General features: G+C 47.6%; 2 protein-coding genes across 3 annotated transcripts in view; one reads left to right on the forward strand and one right to left on the reverse strand.

The window, feature by feature from the left end:
• IGF1R (insulin like growth factor 1 receptor) overlaps positions 1-4085 on the forward strand; it is a 325080-nt gene extending 320995 nt beyond the window's left edge. For both annotated transcript variants that reach the window (XM_003788643.2, XM_012804437.2), the window contains exon 21: positions 3398-4085. In XM_003788643.2, coding sequence (XP_003788691.1) covers positions 3398-3779 — 382 coding nt within the window. In that variant the 3' untranslated portion in view covers positions 3780-4085. The remainder of the gene's footprint in view (positions 1-3397) is intronic.
• A 10646-nt stretch (positions 4086-14731) lies between these two features.
• On the reverse strand, positions 14732-17721 carry PGPEP1L (pyroglutamyl-peptidase I-like). The gene is given in 5 exon segments (XM_012804408.1): positions 14732-14758; positions 14760-14907; positions 15853-16079; positions 17205-17327; positions 17683-17721. Coding segments are annotated over 5 exon segments (564 nt in total).
• Positions 17722-18014: the final 293 nt, after the last annotated feature.

Consider the following 18014-nt stretch of genomic DNA (forward strand, 5'->3'; position numbering starts at 1 on the left):
TTGGTACTTCTGACACCAGTGCTATTGGGCCCAGCCCCAGGGTGTGCCAGCTGCTTAGGTCACAAATGACCCAGGCACAATCTGAGCTTTTGTGAATGTGGTGACCTGAAAGGCCCTGATTCTTGTGCTATCTTGGTAAGGGCCAGGGCAGAGGTGTGACCTCAGCTATGACAACGTGGGGGAAAAAGCCATTTGTCCTGCTGGTGACATTTCCACAACTTCATACATCAAGACCATAGTCAGGGAAGTCTTCAGTGTGCAAGATTCGGGAAGGAATTTGAACAGTTTAGCCCAGAGTTATTAATTCATAGTTGAATATGAAACAAACTCAGGACAGTCTGGTTGTTTTTGCAAGTTTCAAATGTGGTTTTTCTAGTTGCTAGGAATTCAGGGCTGGTTTTGCGTGAATTGAGTGGTTGAATGGTATCCAAACAGGCAGGAATGGCCACTTATGCCCAGTGAACCCTGGGATGAGCTTTGTGGTCGCACACAAGCCACACTGTCCCAAGGGCACTCCTGGCTGGAAAGTGTTCCTAAGATAGCCCTGGCTGCTCAGGCCTACTGGGAGAGGTGTACTCAGCTTGGCCTACAGTCTCATCTCTGTTGGAGAGGCATCCCGGGGCCAGGATGTCCACATACTGGGCAGCATGCTGGGTGCTCCAGTGTACCTAGACTCATTACATCCCACAGTGATCACAGCCTGCCCAGTTCAGGATGTCAGGGCAGAGTAGGGTGGGAAGACAGAGGCACTGGAGTGCTTACACCACTGGGGCTAGGCATGTGCTTCCTCCCCCACAACAGCCGCCCCCCAACAGGGGAAGCATTCTGTGAAGGACAGCTCCAGAGCTGTCCAGAGCTGACCTGTGGTAAAAAATGTGCTTTTTAAAAGGAAGGTTTTATCAGCTCATAAATCCTTCTAGAATCTACTGGGGAGTTTTTGTGTGGAAATAGTGTAAACAAGATCTTGAATCCCACAGAGTAAAATAGACTTCCTTTTATGGGCAGACCTGGAAGGGCTGTGAGTCTGGAATGGTTTAAAAGAGGTGTCACATGGCTTGTTGGTGCTGATGTCACCACATCATGGCCCTGCTGGTGGCACCTCCTCAGCCCCAGGCCGCAGGGCACAGAGCCAGATACATCTCATGTTCCTGGCCTCGGCTGCACTAGTCAGGGGTCAGTCAGTTAGCCAGAGAGGAAGCTGCAGCCCAGCCACAGAAATGCGTTCTCTGAGTGTGTGGCCACTTTCATTCCCCTCCTGGTCGGTCCTTAGAAAGTGACAGGGTGTGGGGAGGCAGCTTGTTTGCCACCTGACCAGAGGGGGACACAGCAAATCAGCTGCCAGTTCATCAGTGCAAGTCAAATCACCTGTGACATCGGGGACCACCCAGCAGACAGTCAGAAGAGGGAAGCTCTCCTGGTGGGACCAGTTACTCTTGTTTAGGTTAAGAGAAAATTCCTTTTCCCAAGGTCATTAGCCATCAAAATGTAGCTGTCCTATTTTTTTCTTTTCTTTTTTTTTTTTTTGCTGTCCTATTTCATAAAGAACTCTGTCCCAGCTCCACTCTTATCAGTTTATGGCCTTGGACAAATTATTTAATCTCTTGGTGTTTCAGTTTGCTTGTCCATAAAGTGGGGATGTATTATAACAAGTAGCACCTGCTTCACAGACTTGCGTAAGAATTAAAGTAGCTCACACACATAAAGCTCTGCCTGGCATCCAGCACACACCACTTGGAACAGGGCCGTGACCTCTGTGCAAGGAGTTTAGTTGAGAGGGATAACAGTCTCGTGCACCTTCATATTTTGTTCAGTTAAATTTTTCCACCAGAATGGAAAGGGCCACACGGTAAATATGTTAGACTTTGAGGCCAAGCAGTCTCTGTTCTAACAACTTATTCAACTGGCAGTTAAAGCTTTAAAGCAACCACAGACGCTGTGTACACGCAGAAACTTGGCTCTGTCCCCATAAAACTTGATTTGCAAATACAGGCAGCAATCTGGGCATGGCCCTGCTGTGACATGGCTCAATTCTGGGTCGATCTCCCTCTTGACCAAGCCCACATTTCCTCTGAAGGTCGCATGCTCCCCACCTGACCTGACCTCAGGAAGCTGGCCAGGTCAGCAGGGAGCCTTCCCTCTGCCACAGATGGCTGTTACATCAGGAGATCTGAACTTAGAATTTTCCTGGGGCCAAGCATACGCAGGCAATCCATTGGTCAACAGTCAGCCTGAGAGAAAGCTGGATGCCAGTTTGGGGTGCTTTGAGCTTCCTGGATATGGGGAGTTCCATTTGACCACTTTCATTGAATGCATCTCTTTAAGCCAGAATTTTAAAACAAAGGAGGAGAATTTTCCCTGACAACAGAGGTGGAAAGGAAGGCACTTTGATTTCACGTTCACATGAGAAAAGGCCACTATTGGATCCCCACTCCCCCTACTGGAACCACTGCTGCCCTTGCACTGTGGGTGTGGCCAGCCTGCACCTTCCTCTGCTCCCAAGGTCTGCATAGCTGCATCTCTGCACTCTGGATGCCTTTCTGGGCTGGGGCAGCTGGCTTCAACAGCAGCAGTGTCCACCAGCCCTCCTGAGGGACTCATCCATGGCCAGAGAGGCTCCCTGTAGCCCGTGTGACTCAGGGAGCTTTATGGAGGTTTGCACTCCAGGTGTGATCGTGGCCCAGCTGGTGTGACCGAGGCGCCTGGCCCTTGCTGTGGAGGGGACTCTTGCTGGGGCTTATCCCTCACTAGCTTATTGGGATCTGGCTCCATCTTTACACCAGAACTCTAATTTAGAGGGGCTCTGCCTTTGCAGGGCATGCCACGAGCTGGTGCTAGATAGAAACAGCAAACTTGTAAGGTGCACTCTCACCTCACAGCGCCTGGCCTCGTATTGCCTCCTGCCTCGGGCCCTGAGCCAGGGCTGCTCCTGCCCCAGAGGAAGCTTAGAAATAGCATCGGGGGGACTCAGAGAGAGATGGTTGTCAGGAACGCTGTACTTACTCGTCACCCTTCTTAGTGAGATACTGGAGGTTTCCTGCATTCTAATTCTGGAACTGATGTTTCATCAGTGGCTACAGAAGATGCTTCAGATAAAAAGCTGGCTATTTTTATTTCTTAGCATTGTTACCATAAATAATACCTGTTATTATGACAGACTCTGTGTAAAGATAGATTTGTATTGGGAGATGAGAGTTTGGTTTCAGTTCCCTGCTGGGTCCTGGGTTTTGGGCTAAGTGAATAGAACAGTGAAACGTGAGGCCAGAGAAGCTGAAGGCTACTTGGGCTGTCCAGGCAGAGAGGTGGGGACTAAGAGGGATGGCAGGGCTATCGTCAGCGTGCAGGCGTGGAAACCAGGAGCCCTGCAGCCGGGGCCCAGCCTCTGTCTGTCTGGCTGCAGGTTCGAGCTCATGCGCATGTGCTGGCAGTACAACCCCAAGATGCGCCCATCCTTCCTGGAGATCATCCGCAGTGTCAAGGACGAGATGGAGCCCGGCTTCCAGGAGGTCTCCTTCTACTACAGTGAGGAGAACAAGCCACCTGAACCAGAGGAGTTGGACCTGGAGCCGGAGAACATGGAGAGCGTCCCCCTGGACCCTTCGGCCTCCTCTTCCTCCCTGCCACTGCCTGACAGACACTCAGGACACAAGGCCGAAAATGGCCCGGGCCCTGGAGTGCTGGTCCTGCGAGCCAGCTTCGATGAGAGGCAGCCTTATGCGCACATGAATGGGGGCCGTAAGAATGAGCGGGCGCTGCCACTGCCCCAGTCCTCCACCTGCTGATGGCTGCCCCAGCCCGTGCACATAGGAACGTGGTGCCGCCCAGCGGCGGGAGGGGGGAGAGCAAGGTTCACAATCTAGTCATGAGCCTCCTGTACCTCAGTGGATCTTCGGAACTGCCATTGCTGCCCATGGGAGACAGCTTCTCTGCAGTAATCACGTTTGGGATGTTCCTTTTCTCAATATGCAAGCAGCTTTTATTTCCTGACCCAAACCCTTACCTGACACGGGCCTTTAAGAACCTTAATGACACTTAATTACAACAGAGCACTTGAGAATCCAGTCTCCTAACTCTTCCTGTCCTCCTGTCCCCCCCCCTTCTCTGCGAGCTCGCTCTCTCCCTCTCTCTCTCTCTCTCTCTTTCTCACTTTCTCTCTCACACACCCCTTTCTTTCTTTCTTTCTTTCTGCTTCATAACAGAAAATATTTGCCTCCAGCCTGGCTGGGAAGCCCTTTTTATTAGATTGAGGAAAAGGCTGTCCCAGTGGCCCCAAGTGACACCTGCACACACTTGCCTGACACCTTAGGTCTTTATACATTAAGATGGAAATTTTTAACTCTACCTTTAACCTTTTTAGGGACATAGAAATTCAAAAAGGGCCATCATTCATCCAAGGTCATTACCATTTTAACGCTGCCAAATATTGCCAAAATGCTGAACTTTCTCCCTCACAATCCCTGCACTGATTTTTTTATGTCCAGAGCATGGAGTGAGCATGGCATCTCTGTGTGAGAGACACGTTGGTGACACACTCCATCTGACTGTCCTCTGATGTTCTCTTCAAGTCCACATTCTTACAGGTCTCATTGCTTTCAACTAGGTCATGAATTGGGGGAACTGGACACATTGGGGACTCTCTCTCAGCAAAGATGGGGAGAAGCTGAGCCAGCTTCCTGCCCCACCCCCACGAATTCTGGAGGAAACGGGCCCTGCAGGAGCCTAGGAGACAGGCTTTGCATCCAGGCGACCCCACACGCCTGCTCTTCACCCAAGCCCCAGCACCCCCAGCCTGGCCCCCAGGACACAGAAGGGAAGGGGTTTCCAGGGACTCAGCCCAACCGCTATTGCAGGTTTGCAAGGAAGGAAATCCAAACCCCACCACAGTGAGAAGAGAAGCAGTGCACGGATTCCAGCGTTCTGAGCTTTGTTGACATTTCCTCTGTTCCTAGGACTTCTTCATGGGTCTTACAGTTCTATGTCAGACCATGAAACATTTGCATACACATCGTCTTTAATGTCACTTTTATAACTTTTTTACAGTTCAGATATTCATCTATACGTCTGTACAGAAAAAAAAAAAGCTGCTATTTTTTTTGTTCTTTATCTTTGTGGATTTAATCTATGAAAACTTTCAGGTCTACCCTCTTCCCTTCTGCTCACTCCAAGAAACTTCTTATGCTTTGTACTGAGTGCGTGACTTTCTTCCTCTCTCCCCACCCTGCCCTCGCCATTGATACTTCTACAACATACTTTGCCATGAACTGTTTGATGCCTTTTTATAAATACATTCTCCCCTCCCAGCTCCTACCTGCCCCATTACTTGTTTTCTAACCCGAAGGCTCTGTAGGCACGAGGCTGGTGAGGGAATGAGGCGGAAAGAAGAGCCTGGGGCCCACCCTGAGAGGACTGCAGTCCCCTCTCCTCAGCCCCCCTCACATGGCATCGGAGTCTGTTACAGTGCAAGACATGGTACAAACTCAGGTCAGAAAAAAAAAAGGTTAAATATTTCGCACATCCTCTTTCAGTGTTTATAGTCACCATTGTTGACAAGTCTCACCTTCTCTTTCCCTTGCCTTTGTTTTGGTTGTAACACACACATATATATATATATATTTTTTAATTCTTGGGTACAACAGCAGTTTTTAACTGCAGACACTAGGCATTTGGATTGCTATTTTGTTTTAATGGATATTTAATCCTTCCATCCAATGAAAAACAGCTGCTGAGTCCAAGGGTACAGCAGAGTAGGGTCCAGCACACCCCACTGGGGCCTTCTGCCACCACCCTCACCAGACCGACCTACCTGTCTTGAGAACCAGAACATCCCAGGGGACCTCCTTTTGCACGGCAGGAAGTGGGACCCTAGGATCTGAGCTAGCCCAGGCAGCATCTTTAGGGGTGTACACAGGCCAGCACCAAGTCTGATAACTAGGGCACTACTTGGGGTGGCAGAGACACCTGTGGCGGCCCAAGGGCCCCCCCTTGCCTTTTCCAGGGGACCAGAGAGAGCTCTGGCGCTGGCCTACTCTCCCTCAGTTAGGAATACAAGTCCTCGGGGACCTGGGGGTCTTGCTTTGTTTAGTTTTTAGCACTTCTCACCAGAGTGATGACAACACAAGAGTTGCTTCTGGAATGGAAATGTTTAAATTATGAGTAAGAACAAAGCTAAACTATGATGATTGTTAGTTGCGACTGGAGATTAACACAGAGGAAAGTTCGTAGTGCTTTTATGCCTGTCGGCAGTTTTTGTCTCACTGCTTTCTCTATAGTCTGTCCCATAGTGTTTTCCCTTTAAAAAACAGAAAAAGAAGAAAAAGAAAAAGTTAATTAAGAAGGTATTATCTGTAGGAATTTTCTTTTAACTTATTTTGTGATACCAGTTGCAATCACTGTAGAGACACCCCATTATAAATTTAAATACTGAGGAAAGGGCATGTGTGTGTGTGAGAGAGTGTATGAGTGAGAAGATGGGACAGTTTTTTATGTTGTTTTTTTTTTCCCAAACATTTATCTACCTCACCCTTATTTTTTATATGTGTATATAGCAAAAAGAATACATCTCACACTTCTCAGCACCTGACAATAGGCCATTGATTCTGGTAACCTCATACACACCCAGGTGACGCAGGGAGAGGCCAGGCTATATTCCGGGGTCAAAGCAACTCTAACTCCCTTCTCTACACATTTCAAACAGCTTGCCTTTTTTCTGAGATATCTCATTTTGTGTTGCTTTGATTCCTTCTTTTTCCTAACATGGTTTCCTCAGAGGTCATGAGGTATCAGGATTTTCCTCCTCCTAGCCCAGGCTGAGAAGGAGCTCTCCTGGCAGGGGGACTCGGCTGCCCCTGGCTGGTTGTCTTTGGAACAAAATATTTTATGCAGATTGAATGACCTAGAGATTTTGTCATTAAGAGAGTAGTGGTTCCACAGGTTTTTGACGACAGAAAGGTGCCCAGGGCAGCAAATGGTCTTTCTGTGGGAATCCCACGGGCAGTTGAGCAGGGTCTTTGATTTGCCCCCCCCCTCAGTGGCCGCTCTGGCAACCCTGGATGAGGCCTGCACTGAGGCAGGGACTTACTGCCACCGCTGTGTTCTGCGCAAAGGTGCAGCTGCATCAGCAGTGTGACAGCCTGGTCCACCTTGCCTCTGAGCCAGATTGCAGAGGCTCTTGGCATCATAGCCGGGCCAGGGTGGGATGCATGAGAGAGTACAGTCCCTCCCCTGCAGATCCTCTCTCACCTTCACCCTCCCCTCTCCCAGGGGTGAACAATGATGTACCAAACCTTCGGGCTGGACAGGCCAGTGGTCGGCACCAAGTCTTCCGCCAGGCCTGTACCTCCGTCTGTCCTGCTGCTCATAGGGGTGGACGGCACACTCCCCACTTCCAGAAGCTACTCTTAAGGGCACTGGTGGTGTTAGTTGGAAAAGAGGTGGGTGGCTTTCCCCAGGTGTGACTAGCTCCATCACACAGTCTCAGTACGGAGTGAAGATCAGGGAGCCTTCTCTCTCCCTCCCACAGGAGCACTGCTCTTCTCTCCCAAGTCCTTGTGGATCTGAAGGTCATTGAGAAACATTGTTTGATCAGGGTTTTCTTCTTCCACACTGTAGATGACCCCTTGGAATAGTGGCCTCCTCTCTTTTGCACATAGCTACTGGTTTCCACAACTGGATTTTTGCAGATCATTCAGTTGGTTATAAGGGTTTTGTTTAAACAGTCTGAGTTGTTGGTGTCCTTCTGTTTTTGTTTTATGTAGGTGGCTTTTCTTTAAGTAGAAAGAAAACACTAGCATTTAGTGCCCATCATAACAAATGCTTCAGAAACAACGTCAGTCAAAGAGAACGTTGTGCATGTGTGACGGTGCAGTCATTTTGCTGGACCAACCCACCCACCTCGACCATACCAAGGCATCATCTGTCCACAGTTCTAGCCTAATCTCATGCTGATTTCCCACCTCTTCTTGATTTTTCTCTTTTGTGTGTTCCAAATCTTACCAAGCTAAGTTGTGGCGTTTTTCATGCAACCTCCTTCTGACAGCAGCTCACACTGCTTGAAGTAACATGAACCACTGAGGCACATCACAGCATTGATGTGAGCATTAAGACATTCTCCCACACAGCCCTTCCCTGAAGCTGCAGGAGCTGGTGTACTCTGGAGACGACGTTGAACTTGAGCTGTGTGAGACCCATACCACCCCAGGTCTCCTTCACAAGATGTCATGACTTTGACATGCAGTGGAAATGAGATTCCTTCTTGGAAGATAGAAGACCGTGTTTGTGGCCAACACTGGCCTCTCCTTCCAGCCTGTTACTTAGGATGAGGAAAAACATTTCCATGGTAAGAAAAGTGGCTCCATAAAATAGAAGAGTGGTCACTGTGGAACTACCAAATGGCAGAATGCTTGGTATGAAGGGGCATGTTCTATTTGGTTGAGATGACATCTGTGAACCAAGCATGATGCCAGATTCTAGGCCAGTTTTTGCCACTGAAGCTTCTCCCTTGACAGCCACCTCTGTTGGCAGGTGGCTATACGCAGGCGATTGCTATGGCAAAGTCACACTGGGCTCAGATGGGTGAGAAGGCGAGGATACCCGACAAGGTCCTCGGCTGTTACTGTCGGGTCCTCCCAGGGTGGCCAGATAGTGTTGATGGCTGCTCAATTCCAAAACATAGGTGCCCTCCAGTTGACAAGTAACTCTCCATGGTTTGACTTGGCCCGTTCTAGCAGTTCCAGTAATGCACTTAACATTTGAGGTTTGTTCTTTTGTTGATGTTATTTTGTGTTGTCAGCTGTCCTTTCTTTTCCTGGGCTAAGCGGCACTGGGAGACGTGGACCAGAGATCCACTCCTTAAGAATCAGTGATGAAAGTCAGACTTTCTTACTCCACTCTGAAATAGTTGGTGTAGTACAAATAAGAACTTCAAGAGAGGATGTTATTCAGATTGAACCTCTGTTGCCAGAGATGCTGAAGATACAGACCTTGCACAGGCCAGAGGATTAAGATTTTTGGCCTCCAACTTCACAGCTGAGTTGGTCATCTGGAGAAATGAACGCTCCTTGATGGTGGCACAACCAGGCAGTAGGAAACCATTGTTACAGGGATCCTGACATGAAGAGGAGGATTGCAAACAGACGGGTACAGGGCTTGGAAGAAGCGTGGGCAGTGTTTTGAACTTGATGGTTTCTGAAGGTATCAGACCACATCAAAGCTCAACAGTCATCCGTGGGCATTTGGTTTCAACAAATAAACCCAACATCCTACTCTAGAAACTTAATGTGGATTTAAGTCATTCAATTACATGAACTACATCGCACTCATCAGTTATCAATTCTGGGGCATGACTTTAGGGGTTTTGTTTCATTGTGTTTCTACAGGAACATGATGATCACTCATTTGTATGTTCATGTTTGTATGTCTGCATCTTTCTGGTAAACATTGTTTTAATTAGTCATTCATTAGCGTTTTCAATAGGGCTCTCAAGTCCAGTAGATTACGGGTAGTCAGTTGACGAAGATCTGGTTTACAAGAACTAATTAAATGTTTCATTGCGTTTTTGTAAGAACATAGAATAATTTTATAAAATGTTTGTAGTTTATAATTGCCGAAAATAATTTAAAGACACTTTTTTTTCTCTGTGTGTGCAAAATGTGTGTTTGTGATCCATTTTTTTAGGACACCTGTTTACTAGCTAGCTTTACAATATGCCAAAAAAGGATTTTACCCTGACCCAAGCCGTGGTTCACCCTCTTTCCACCTCCCCATGCTTTGTGCCCTAGTTTATAACAAAGGAATGATGATAATTTAAAAAGTAGTTCTGTATCTTCAGTATCTTGGTCTTCCAGAACCCTCTGGTTGGGAAGGAGATCATCTGCTACTAGTCATTTCCTTTGGGAGTGTAGCTGCTCCAACAGATGGAGAGAACCTCACTGGCCGTGGAAACAGCAGAGGTGTGGCAGCCCAACAGAGCAGGGCACTGTTCAGCATCTGGTTTGGTTGGTCTGGTTGTCGTCATTGTCAAGCAGTGCCACAGGATGGGAAGGCTTGACTGCACAGATGATGGTTTCCACGATGATCACTGCATACAGATTGATCACACACAAGGTGACAGTTCTAGGGCACACAGGCCATTTGCTTACATGCCTCATATCATGATTAGTGCTTTGTATAACAAGGAAGAGAAACTATTTATTTTTATTTAAGGCAGAACACTGAAGATACCTTTTTCCAATACAGAACAAATTCTTTTTTAATAAAGGCTACAACACAAAATTAATTTTTTTTTAAAGTTTGACTCCACGTCTTCTATCTCCCAATAGGTTATTGGCCATGTTTACCGAGGTCCACAATATCCCCATCATCGGAAACATCTGGAATCTCCACATTACCTAGGAGAAGGGTCCAGAAAAAATTTGGTTTTTGTTTTTAACTTATTTAGATGTTTGGCATTGGACAGACACATCCACAGGTGGGACAGATGCCTGGCAAAAACACCTGCCTGTTTTCTAAGCCAGTGAGGTTGAAGTGAGAGGTTTGCCAGAGTTTGTCTACCTCTGGGATTAAAAAAAAAAAATCAGAAGGCACGATGGAATGGGTGCATCGCAAACAATGCATTTTCTGAGTTTTCTTGTTTAAAAAAGTTTTTTAAAAAAAGTTTTAAAAAAGGTAATAACATGGCCAATTTGTTACATAAAATGACTTTCTGTGTATAAATTATTCCTAAAAAAGTTTGCTGTTTATATAAAAAAAAATCAGTAGATGAAAAAAATGTCAAAATGTTTTTGTATATTCTGTTGTATGAATTTATTCCTGTTATCTCAAGACTTTGGATTCTTTACATTATGGGGAAAAAAGAAACTTTGTCTATTTTGAATGGCGGAAGCTAAGGCAACTTTAGTTTCTCTTACTCTGCTTTTTTCTAGTAGTTAAGTACTACATGGTTTAAGTTAAATAAAAGAATTCTGTATGCATTTTTTGTCTCTGATTTTTGTCTCCTGCCTTTCTGGAAGCATCACCCACACTTCTGTGGCAGGGATGGTGAGCTCCACATGGCCTGTGTGTTCACACATGGTGCTTGGCCATGTTCTTCAAGAAGACACTGCCTCGTATCTGACAGCTGAACCCTCTCAGCATGCAGATTGCTGGTGAAGATGAGAAGCTATCCTGTTACTCTGTTAGATCAGCAGGAAGGAAATCGGAATACGTAAAATACAGAAATCTGTACTTCATTTTTGGCTGATGTGCAGACTTTTTCCCTGTACTTTCCACTGGCAAAAGTCAGGCCAAGGTGTGATCTGTGTCACTCTGGGGCAAGAGGACTTCGGTTCTTCGAGTTTCCTGTTTCCTTGTTGCTACCTTACACTCTGAGGGTTGCGAAGTAGGCCACATGGGATGTGGCTCTCTGGAGGTGTTCCAGAAAGCCACTATCTAGCTGATGATGAGTGATCTCAGCCTGTCCCCAGGGACTCTACAATCCGGACATCGCTGTCTTTATCAAAGGAAATGGTTATCAAAAGGGTCTAGAGTCAGACCAAAGATGCAGAGACCTACAACATGAGGAAAATAATCTGGACATTTCCTTCCATCATGGGAGATGGAGCTCCAGTAACAAAAGCCCATCTGATGAAGAGCTGAGTAGCAAGGCCTGGGTAGCAAATGACCTAAACACAGAAGGCTTGGTGTTGCCTCCAGGTTTTTGCTCCCCATTGTTGCTGTATGCCTGGTACTCAGAGGACCTTCGCTAGGTGACTGATGACTTAAAAAGGTCTCATTTCTGAGGCTAGCGTGCCCAGGGTGGCCCCCTCCTCCTGTCCTGGGCAGGTGGAAGCCACACTTCCTGATGGCTGTGGTGCCCTCTGTACTGGGCAGCCGGAAGGAGCCCCAGTGTGTGAGGGTGAAGGTGCTGGGTCTGTAGACTCCAGACCGAGGAGGGCTGCTTCTGTATCTATCCCCGCAGGTGCAGCTATGAGGTAGGTGTGCATTTTGTGTGGTGTCCCATTGTCACTGAAGGACTTCCACATCCAATCTCTCAGCAGATACTCTGTCACCCTGCGAAGGAAGGATGTTAATTACTCTGTTTTGTAGATGAGCAAACACGCAGACGTGCCAAGGGCTCCAGCTACCAAATGACCAACTCAGGACTCAGCCTTTATGCTGTGGTTTTCAGACTGACTCAGAACTGCCGGAACCAAGCAGGCCTCAACACGTGGGGACAGGGGATGTCAGGACATGTGCACAGCCAGGAAGCGAGCGGGCCTCTGAGGAGAATGTCAGAGACTGAGGGGAAATGATGGAGAGGCTCATCACGGGGAGCTGTGGGCCTCCTGTCTGGATAATATCTGAACGGTTTAAAAATGTATATGGCATGATGCCAAGCAGTCTGAAATGACATGGAGCTTGGTCCCGGAGGGGCCCTGCTTGCCAGTGCCTTGGGACGGGAGTTGGGCTCAGTGACATCAAGGGCTCTGGGCAGCAGCCATCATGCCCTTAAGCATAAAAGGATGTGAGCCGCACATTAACAGCCACACAGCCAGACCTTCGGGCACCACCTGGCACCATCCCACCTCACCTGCTGGCTTTGATCTGCCACAGTGTGACTTTGATCTGTTTTATGTCAAATGATCCAGGTTTATTTGCAAAGTGGTTCTTAGAAAGACTATTAACGAATGCACAAGTGTGCTGCTGGGGCAGCGAGACAGGCACTTTTTCTTCCAGTGAGTGAATCTGGGCACTAGATGACTGACTTTTTAACATATAATTAAATGTTAGCTGGTAGTTGTGAGCACACCAACATTAAGAAATCCCCCCAGAGCCGGTGCGGTGGCTCACACCTGTAATCACAGCACTTGGGAATCCAAGACAGGCAGATTGCCTAAGCTCACAGGTTTGAGACCAGCCTGAGCAAGAGCGAGACTCCGTCTCTAAAAAATAGCCAAGCATGTGGTGGACACCTATAGTCCCAGCTACTCCAGACTCTGAGACCAGAGAATCACTTAAGCCCAAGAGCTTAAGCACTCTACCAAAGGCAACAAAGTGAGACTCTGTCTCAAAAAAAAAGAAAGAAAAGGCAGCGCTCATAGCTCAGTGGGTAGGGCACCAGCCTACACTGAGGCTGGTGGGTTTGAATCCAGCCTGGGCCAGCTAAAGCAATGACAACTGCAACAGAAAAATAGCTGGGCATTGTGGCAGGCACCTGTAATCCCAGCTACTCTGGAGGCTGAGGCAACAGAATCACTTAAGGCCAAGAGTTTGAGGTTGCTATAACACCACAGCACTCTACCAAGGGTGGCAGCTTGAGACTCTGTCTCAAAAAGAAAAGAGAGAAGAAAAAAGAAAAATTTCCCAGAGCTTAGCTAATTTCACTCACTTCCTTAAATAAAAAGGAAAAAGCAAAACAGTTACCAACCGAGCCCCCGATGGAAATTTGCCCCTAAAAGACACTGAACAAGTAGAACCTTGCTGGGAGCAGGTTGGCACAAAACTCAGTGCAGTGTCATAAAATCAAAACAAAACAGAAAGGGGATTCTGTGTTCTTAAAGTTAGGGCTAATACCACAGACAGACGCTGAGCCATTTGCATTAATGCCAAATACCACTAATACAATATAAAGTGGTGCGGTTGGTATGGAAAACATGATGGTGGCTCCTAAAAAAATTAAACACAGAATTATCATTTAATCCAGCAATTCACCTCTACACAAAAGAACTGAAATCAGGGACTCCAACAGGTATCTGCACAGCCATGTTTATAGCATCATCATTCACAACAGCCCAAAGGTAGAAACAACCCAAGTGTTCATCTACGGGTGAAAGGATAAACAAAATGGTCTGTGCATACAAGGGAATATTATTCAGCCTTAAAAAAGAATGAAATTGTTACAGGAGGCTACAACATAGATAAGCCTGGAGGACATCTTGCTAAGTGAAATAAGGCAGACACAAAAGGATGAATACAAGATTCCACTTAGGTACCTAGAACATTCAAATTTGTAGGGATGGAGGGTGGGAAGGTGGTTGCCCAGGCCTGAGGGGCAGAAGGAATAAGTAGATATTGTTGAATGAGTACAGAGTTTCAATTTTTAATGACCAGAAAGTACCAACAATGGATGGTGGTAATGACTGTACAATAATATAAATGTACCAAATGCTACTGAACTGGACACTTAAAAATTACTACAATGAGTAAGTAGCAAGTGGGTGAAAAATGGGGACAGGGAGAGAAACCAAACACCAGAGCCTCAGTGGCTCCAAAGCTGCTCCCAGGACCCAAATGCACCAGTGTGGCGTGCAGGACCCAAATGCACCAGCATGGCATGCAGGATCAAAGCACCGGGGGCAGCCACTGTGTCTCTGTCTCCACTGGCCTTGGCAAAGCAGGTCTGTGGTCCCAGCAATCTGGGCAGGATCTCACAGACCCACTATATCATCTTTCAGAAGAAAACAGATTACTAAAATTTCATTTCAGGGAAGCCATAACTGAAGTTAGTTTCATCACTTGTGAAATGCCTGCCTTTCAGAGTGTTCTTTCTTCCCACAGTGGAAGAACCCTTCATGATTTTGTTGGGCTAATTCAGAATTTTTCTCCCTCTCGATAAACTGTTTCATAAGCAATTCTGTAGAAAGGCTCTCAAAGCACGGTTAACTCTACACACAGGATGGAGATATTCCATTTTTTCTAAAGATGCCTTCCCCAAGTGGCTCACTTTGGCTAGATTGACTGTGGCCGAGTTTTCCATGAGTCAGGCTTTGCTCCTGGGCTTTCTCACACTCTTCTAGCATTTTCCGGATGATGATTTGCAAGGCTCTTCCCAGCAGGCTGGCCGAGACCCGCAGCGACAGTGGAGGGACATGAATGAGAGCGGCAGACCCACATCCATGATGCAGGGACAGGTAATAGGTGTAATCGCAGACATATCTGCAAACCGCAGAAAATTCTATGTTACTTCCCTGACTAGCTCTACCCTTGGCAGAACATAAGCAGCGGTGGCCACACAACATCCACAAAGCATGAGGAGCAGGGACTGCACCCAAGGAGACTTCAGTTTCCTTTTCTGCCTCAGAAGAAACACATTGTGGGGATGAGCTGGGGGAGTGCTTGGCTCTGAGTCTCATGGTCTCAGACAAGCAAGCAGCCAAGACAGAAAGGGACTACCGAGTTCAAAACACCTTTATCTCAGTGAGTCCCTCTGTCACCTGTCTTCATGGAGTTATTTATTCACTCCTTGGGGAGAACAGAAACTGCCTGCTGGGGGGGTCAGAGTTTGGAGAAACATGGTAAATTAATCTTCATCTGGAGCTAAACCAGTATCATTAACAACTTTGGTCCTCTCAAAAAATCAAAATAAAAAGGCATAGACTGGGTGCAGTGGCTGATGCCTACAATCCCAGCACTCTAGGGCCAAGGTGGGAGGATCACTTGAGCTCAGGAGTTGAAGACCAGCCTGAGCTAGAGTGAGACCCCATCTCTACTAAAAGTAGAAAAATTAGCCAGGCATTGTGGTGGATGCCTGTAATCTCAGCTACTTGGAAGGCTGAGGCAAGAGGATTGTTTGAGCCCAAGAGTTTGCAGTTGCTGTGAGCTATGATGCCATAGCACTCTACCAAAAGTGAGTGCTAAATGTTAGTGGCTCTCAAAATCTGCCTTCCCTTCTCCTGTATCAGTACACCAAAGACTACATTATGGGGAGGGCATCTTGGAAATGACATCTCAAACAGGACAGCAAAGAGAGGCCATCTGGGGTGGCACTTCCTGATCTCATGGCCACATGGCCAGATGGATGGTACAGGATGGTAGGGGGGACGCTAAAGTCCAGTCCTTGTCTCCCGCCTGCTCAATACCCTGACACCCAGAAAAGCATACCTGCCTGCATCTCGGGAAAAGGCCACCTCGATATCCTCAATGACAATGCATCTGCATACTGTCTTCATGCTGACCACAGATGTGATCACTTCTGGGCCTCCTGGGAGGCACACACCATCCTCAGGCCGGAAGCCCCGGACATCAGCATCCCGGTAACCTCGGTTCTTGCCACACTGTTCTAGAACAATTGCTTTGCCAGAGGTGTCCATGCCCACATGGACGGTGAGCTGTGCAGACACAAGATAGCAGAGACATACCAGGAAATCAGGGCCCACCTTGATGTGCAAGGGCCAATCCCTGGGAAAGCCCAGCTCCTGGGTGCAAAACATCCGAACCCCTAAATCCACCATGAAACCCCAGGATGCCCTGGCCTATGTTTCATAATTAATAGAGTTAGAACAAAAACAGCTGGGTTTATTTAGCTGACTAGAAACCCATGTTGCATTTACATTTAAATACTTATATTTCAAAATATTCTTTACAGGGCGATGTATTCTCTCTCTTTTTTTCCCTATGGGGGGAGTGGCAAGCTGGTTTCTCAGACTGCCAGAGGAAAAGTTTAGTGTTTTGGTGCAATTGTTTAATTCTTTGTCACGAAACTTTAATAAAGGATGTTAGTAGTAGTAGTTAAATTCTACCAATACAATCTTGGTAGAATTTATCCAGGCCCATTATTTTTCCTCTTTGAAAAATAGCTGCTGAGTATTTTACCACAATATTTAGGGCATTATGGGGTAACTGAGACTATAGTTGCACACCACCATGCCTAGCTAATTTCTTCTAATTTCCTTTAGAGACAGAACTCACTGTGTTGGCTAGGCTGGTCATGAACTCCTGGGTACAAAGGATCCTCCTGCCTTGGTTTTCTGAAGTGTCAAGATTACAGGCATGAGCCCCCGTACCAGAGTTTTATATGTTGATTATACAATGGGCTGGGTGGGCCACACTCCCTCCTGCACTACTGGGCCCAGGAGGTCTTTGTGCCATATCCCACTCACAGCCAACCTGCCCACAGGGGCATGTGTGTGTCATAGTTCCTTAGATGAAACTATTTTGAATCTTGGCTGGGAATACTTCCATTTTTTTCCTCCTCTTCTCTCTCCAAATTTTCTTTTAGGACCTATTCCATATTTCAACTTAAACTTTTAGAAACAGACCTACTCAGAACCTTACAAAATCATCTGGGACTTCACCTTATTGTTGGAACATAGGCACAAGGTGTGTTTCCGCCATCAACCCTGGAGCCAGGGCCCAGCGGGTTCACAGGCTCTGGGGCCATCGGGGGTTCATAGGCTCCAGGCCCCACCTTGTTAGGAGCCGCCCACCCCATGTCTCCTCCAGCTATCAGTTACCTGTGGTTGGAGATCTTCCCAGATTCTGGCGACCCTCTGCCCTGCCGCCCTGTAATCCACGTGCAGCTGAAGAGTCTGTAGCTCCAGCTCCACATCACTGCCCAGACCTAGCTTTGAGAGCTCCTGTGGAAAGAAGTGAGTGGGCTTCCCTCAGTGGATGAGAGATGTGGGGGAGACCCTGAAAACCCAGCCTTTGGGGTCTACTCCCAGGGGTCTTCAGTGGGCCTGGACCCTGTCTTCAAGGAGCCCACACAGTGTGAGCCATGGTTCCTGCCCCATGAGGCAAGTACTACTCATAGCTGCCCTGTCAAGGTGGGGAACCCCTGAGAGGCGCATTTGACCCAGCCACATTTACAAAGGGGCTGCAGGTGACTTCTGTGCCCAGGTAGGGTGAGTCACATGAAGATGCCAAGAGGCTGCAAAGATGGAGGGGGCACAACAGCCTGAGGCCTGTGGGGAGTTAGCTGTGACACGGTACTCTTGGCAGGGCTGAAGGCTTCTTCTGTGTGTCCTGCATGCCTCAGGACAGGACATGAAGCACCTTGCGCTCTCACTTGAGCACAACCACCTATAGCATCCCCAGGTGTTTTGGCAAATCACCCACCACCACCACCAATGGTACACCAGGGCACACTGCACGTGGGGAAGTATGGACATGGAATGTAGAGCATGCCCAGCTGGGTTTGAACTCTATCCTCAGGGCATCAAGGAGCCATCCGAGGACGGTGCAGGAGAAGCTGCTGTCAAAGCTGCCTCCTGTGGGGATGCAGGAGATGACAGCAGGGTTGGGATGTCACAGGGTTCATTTTG

The sequence above is a fragment of the Otolemur garnettii genome, unplaced genomic scaffold, assembly GCF_000181295.1.
Source record: "Otolemur garnettii isolate 467f Iridium unplaced genomic scaffold, OtoGar3 scaffold00029, whole genome shotgun sequence".
Lineage (NCBI taxonomy): Eukaryota > Metazoa > Chordata > Mammalia > Primates > Galagidae > Otolemur > Otolemur garnettii.